We start from the raw sequence: 4,891 nt of genomic DNA on the forward strand, positions 1-4,891 counted from the left end.
TGCATAAAAAATCTGAAAGCCATCAGCCATCTGAAAGTCCTTTGTGATAAAAATGTACATTACATATTGCTGCATATTTTTTTCCAAATGGTCCACTTGAGTAAGTTTAAGTCTCCCATTTCTAGAAAACCCATTTCTGCGCTGGTATTTCATAATTATAGGTGATTTTAATGCTGTTGTACAATAAGTAACACCCAGGTTGTAATAATCAAGAAAGACCTGTAGTATATGTTTTTTTCCAGACACACTGCATATTCTCTCCATCAGGATTTATGTTACTGATCGTATAGCCTAGTATTTATTTTAGGGATAGCTTGAATGCATTTATATTGTTTTGCACATTTTTAATTTGCAGGTAGTTGGTAAGTTTAGAGTAGTATTACATTCTTCACAATTACACCAGTGTCACACATGGCATGGACTAATACACCTAGTGCCTCAGTTTATATGTTGTTTTTTTTTACATTAAACCAAATGCAACTTCACTTGTTTGAGATACTGCAATCTTTTTTTTTTTAAATGCAACAGCAAATATATATTTTTTTCAATTAATAGGTTAATATAAATACAAATTTGACAAATTATGATTTACAAACCCTTGTATTGTGAATTGAGGCTAAAAATACTTATGAGAATAAGGGACAGAAATACTGTAGGAATTATTCTTTGTATCCCTTAGAATAAAAGCAAAGGAAGACACAAGGAATAAAACACAAACGTATTATTCATAACCAGTTTTTATTTAGACATTTATACTAAACATTGCCACAAATTAGAAATTATAAAGAGGAGTTTCCATCTTCACATCTTCTGTGGCTTATTCAACAGGAAATGAACAAGTAGTTTCAATACATCATCATTAAACCCAACAACTTCACCGTCTTTCACCTCCTCATACAAGCGCATGCTCTCTGTGCCCCAGCATATGTTCTTCCGGGGGTTATTCTGGTCAGTCTGAACCGTGAGGGCAAGGGTATTCAGTTGATAACAGAAAAAGGAGAAATATTGTCCATCTGTTACAACAGCTTGGGATACAAATGGGCATGTTAGATCTTCATGGCTCCAGAACCCTATTAAAAAAATAAATCAAAGGAACATACTGTAGTGAGTGGTTACATGATAACATAGGTATGGACAGAGGGATTTCCTGTATAATAACTGTCTTATTTACTACCAATTTTAGATAAAAACAAGTAGCTTTAAATTACATTAACAGCACTTACCTTTACTTTGCTATTTTTTGTGTGTGGAAGACCTTAAGTTCTTTGAATGGTTCTGAAAAGTCCATCCATTTAGTTTGACCTTATTTTTTTAAATGGAGACTGTAGATTTTACTGCAGGTTTTTTCGAGTAATACTTTGTGAAAATATCCACAGTGTTATTATAATCTTCATTCCTGAATGTTTTTAAAATCTAATTTACTGTCCAGTCTGCGTTGTACTTAATAGATCAGATACAGGATTAACTGACAGAATCGGATTTGTTTTGGATTTTTGGAGTGACTTATCTAAGGGTTCAAGGAAAGGCACTGGTAGTCATGGAGATAACCTTGTTATAATGAGGAAGTGCAAGAGAAATGATAAGTTTTTTTAAGGAGCTGGGCTTTTCAAAACACATCAAAACACTTTCACAAAGCAATGGTACTCAGTTATGCTCAGGTACTCTTGCACTCCATAGAGTAGGATTAAGTAGTGCCTCATCACTCTGACATTATGCAAATTCCAGTAGTCTACAATGGAGACCCACCAGCATTTGATTGATTGATTTTATTTTTCAGTGACATACTGGGATATTTTTCATTCAGTTCAGCCTTTGCATAATGTACTCTTGCAATTATTAGCAACAGCATTTCTAACATCCATTTGTTCTCTATAATTATCTTTAAATAAATCACAATGTTCCCATTTTTCCATGTACAATTTCAAATAATCTACAGTATGTTCCATTTTAAGTACTTCGGGGTTTAGACAGTTCAGGCTGGATTAAAAAGTTTGCTTTTAAAAGATTTTCATAAATGTGTGCTAAGCTGATAAAGCATTTTTATTTATTGTATGTAGAATACTGCCTGTCCATCTTGACACATGCTTTACTGTAATTTGTACAAAGATATCATACCAAACTTTCACAAATTGCATAATACAAACAGAGCTGTCCTGTACTTAAGATTTATTCTATTTTATTTATTTATTTATTTATTTTTACATTAGACCCCTTTACTTTAACTCCTTGCACTTGGTAAATTGTGTAATTTGTAAGGTAAGTATTCTGGAACTGCTTACAGTTTAAGTTGTTGCTATGTTTACCAAATATGAAAAAAAAATAGTACATTGTCAAACCCCATGCTAAGCTTGTTTGAAATTACTTTGCAATATGTAAACCATACATAGTAAACTGGTCCAAAATTACCTTGATACATCGCCTGGGCTCCAGTCCAGGCAAACAGGCTTGCAATGGCATTTGCTCGCAAACGGACTTCAATCTGGTCAGCAAGATTTCCCTTTATAAGACGGTCTCTCTTAAATCTGTCATGAACCAGGTGAAACTGGGTGTGGCCATAGCTGCATGGATCTGTCACCTTGGACCCTGTAAAAATGAATCAACATTGTGTTTGCACCCCATTGTTTATAGATGCAACCATCCTAACTGAATTTGATTGACAGAATAAAAAAATGTTGTCAGGCTGTCAGTTAGTGATTATAAAATTTCTTAGGAAACAAAAGTTTTAAATAAAAAAAAAAATCGTACCTATAAAAATGTTGTTATCATACTGTCTTTGGAACATTGGTAGTCTGTTAGGTTCAAAATGTACCACCGGAACTTCGGCAGAAACTGATTCTTGTAGAGGCAAAAACTAAGACAAAGAAGAAACCAGATTACAATTAAACCATGTATGGTGAACGTCTAGAGAAAACTGGTAAATAAATACAAGCGGTATATGAATGCATTAGCAGAAGGTAGTGATGAACTAATATTGATTTCTGCATAAGGGTTGTTCTTCACAAAATTACTTATTTTCACACATTTCACTTATGTATATAGCCTAGTTTTCTTTAATTATGTTACATTTGGTTAGTATGTCATTTTACTTTCTTTAACAATCAAGTCAAATAACTGCCATGCCTCTTCAAGCTGTTCAGGCACTCGTATCTGACAGTGAGGCTGGTCGTTAATCTGAAATCTGATTGGGTCGACTCGACCTCTGCGGTGTCCACGAGTAACGGTTTTCTCGCCTCGCACCCAATAGAAGCTCACTTCAGGATTGAAATCTGTTAAAATGACAAGAACACACTTTCAATCACATACGTATTTTCTTAAAAGCACATGTACCAAATTGAAGTTGTACTTAAACAATAACTAACATTGTATTATCTTGGGAGTCATTTTTTTTTTTTTTGGGGGGGGGGGGGGGGGGGGGGGGGTTTACTATACGTCAATAATACACCTCAAGGTCCTTTAACTGGTAAATTGCAACACACAAACCAGTCAGCTTCTGAGACTTGCTTTTTGCAAGCATTAAATAGCTTAACTATTGCCAGATATCACAGTTAAAACATACCAGTATGCTTATTTGTTAACAGCAGTCAGATTGGACAACAAGGATCACTGCCAGTAAGCATCCATTCCAAAAACTGCCTTCAGTGGGGCTGTGTGTTAGACTTTAATCGACTTTTCTACCGTTTTCAATGTTTATACAAGGAAACTAGAATGACATATTTCTGTTTCTACTACCACTGTAACTTGTAAGACACTAAACAAACAACACCCACGCAATAATATAACATATAGCAAGAGATTAAGCTTACCCAAACTTGACTTTTTTAACAGCGGGTTGTATTTGGCTAATGCGTTGGTGACGCTGGACACCAAGTTTGATAGGAAAGGTGCAACAAAGTGCTCCTGCTCCTTTTGCAGAAAAGGCCTCCTCTTCTTCAAATAAAAGTTCTCCTGTAAAATGCCATTACCCACCAGGGATCGCAGCTCACTGAAGGTATTCTCATCAACCACGGCCGGGTCCACACCGCCAGCTGCAGGAGGAACCTTGCCATTCTCATTATCAACTACCTGCCTACCAACACTGCATTTTTCAGGGAGCCCAGGCAAGAATACTGTCTTTGTAAAGTGTTGGTACCAACGATCAGCATTCAGTGTAAACGTCTGCGGGTACACTACATACTTGTCTCGCTGAAGTTTGGTAAGCAGCCTAAGTTTATCTTGCACTGAGCTTGCAGCGCGTATCTGGCTGTGATAATCTTCTTCCCTCCTCTTTTTAGCCGATTTACTTTTGGCAGTCCGGGATGGGATCACCGGGGGGTAAGCAGGTTCTCGTACCGCTGGTTCGCTATGAAAAGCTTGTGTGCACCTCAGTAAAAACAACCTCGTAGAGCAAACCTGCAGCAAGGACAACCGACTGGGCGCCGCCATGATTATCTGCGGGATCTGGCAACTGTCTAAAACTCGCGAGACGCGATGTTAGTGATCGACATCTGTGAAGACCAATAGAAATGTGGTATTGAGTCAAATATCCAATAAGATCACAACAGAGACGGGTTACTGTCAAACTTCTCTCTGTAGAATACCACGAGATTTCTGTCAACAGGAGGAGGCGTAATGAACAGTGTGCAGCATGACAGGTGTATAGCGATAGCTGAAAGTTTTGCATCATCTAGAATTTTAGGATTGAGATAATAATAATTATATATTATTATTAGCAGTGTGGAGTAGTGGTTAGGGCTCTGGACTCTTGACCGGAGAGTTGTGGGTTCAATCCACAGTGGGGGACACTGCTGTTGTACCCTTGAGCAAGGTACTTTACCTAGATTGCTCCAGTAATAACCCAACTGTATAAATGGGTAATTGTATGTAAAAATAATGTGATATCTGTAAAAAATGT

The 4,891-nt window shown here is 36.8% G+C and overlaps 1 protein-coding gene across 1 annotated transcript; it reads right to left on the reverse strand.

The window, feature by feature from the left end:
• Positions 1-719: 719 nt before the first annotated feature.
• LOC117420998 (large ribosomal subunit protein mL65-like) lies at positions 720-4,501 on the reverse strand. Its single transcript, XM_034034832.3, has 5 exons — positions 3,804-4,501; positions 3,121-3,266; positions 2,746-2,851; positions 2,407-2,583; positions 720-1,070 (listed from the first exon to the last, which is right to left on the reverse strand). The coding sequence occupies exons 1-5, from the start codon at positions 4,420-4,422 to the stop codon at positions 802-804; spliced, it is 1,317 nt and encodes a 438-aa protein (XP_033890723.3). The 5' UTR covers positions 4,423-4,501; the 3' UTR covers positions 720-801.
• Positions 4,502-4,891: the final 390 nt, after the last annotated feature.

This window comes from Acipenser ruthenus, chromosome 1, assembly GCF_902713425.1.
Source record: "Acipenser ruthenus chromosome 1, fAciRut3.2 maternal haplotype, whole genome shotgun sequence".
Classification (NCBI taxonomy): domain Eukaryota; kingdom Metazoa; phylum Chordata; class Actinopteri; order Acipenseriformes; family Acipenseridae; genus Acipenser; species Acipenser ruthenus.

What these genes read in the sequence shown, in the direction of transcription:
- LOC117420998 (XM_034034832.3), bottom strand. Translation starts at nt 4,422, where the DNA reads ATGGCGGCGCCCAGTCGGTTGTCCTTGCTGCAGGTTTGCTCTACGAGG. An exon ending in GTTAAAAAAGTCAAGTTTGG is followed by an intron (nt 3,267 to 3,803) that starts GTAAGCTTAATC and finishes TCATTTTAACAG; the next exon opens with ATTTCAATCCTGAAGTGAGC. An exon ending in TGCCTGAACAGCTTGAAGAG is followed by an intron (nt 2,852 to 3,120) that starts GCATGGCAGTTA and finishes TCTTTGTCTTAG; the next exon opens with TTTTTGCCTCTACAAGAATC.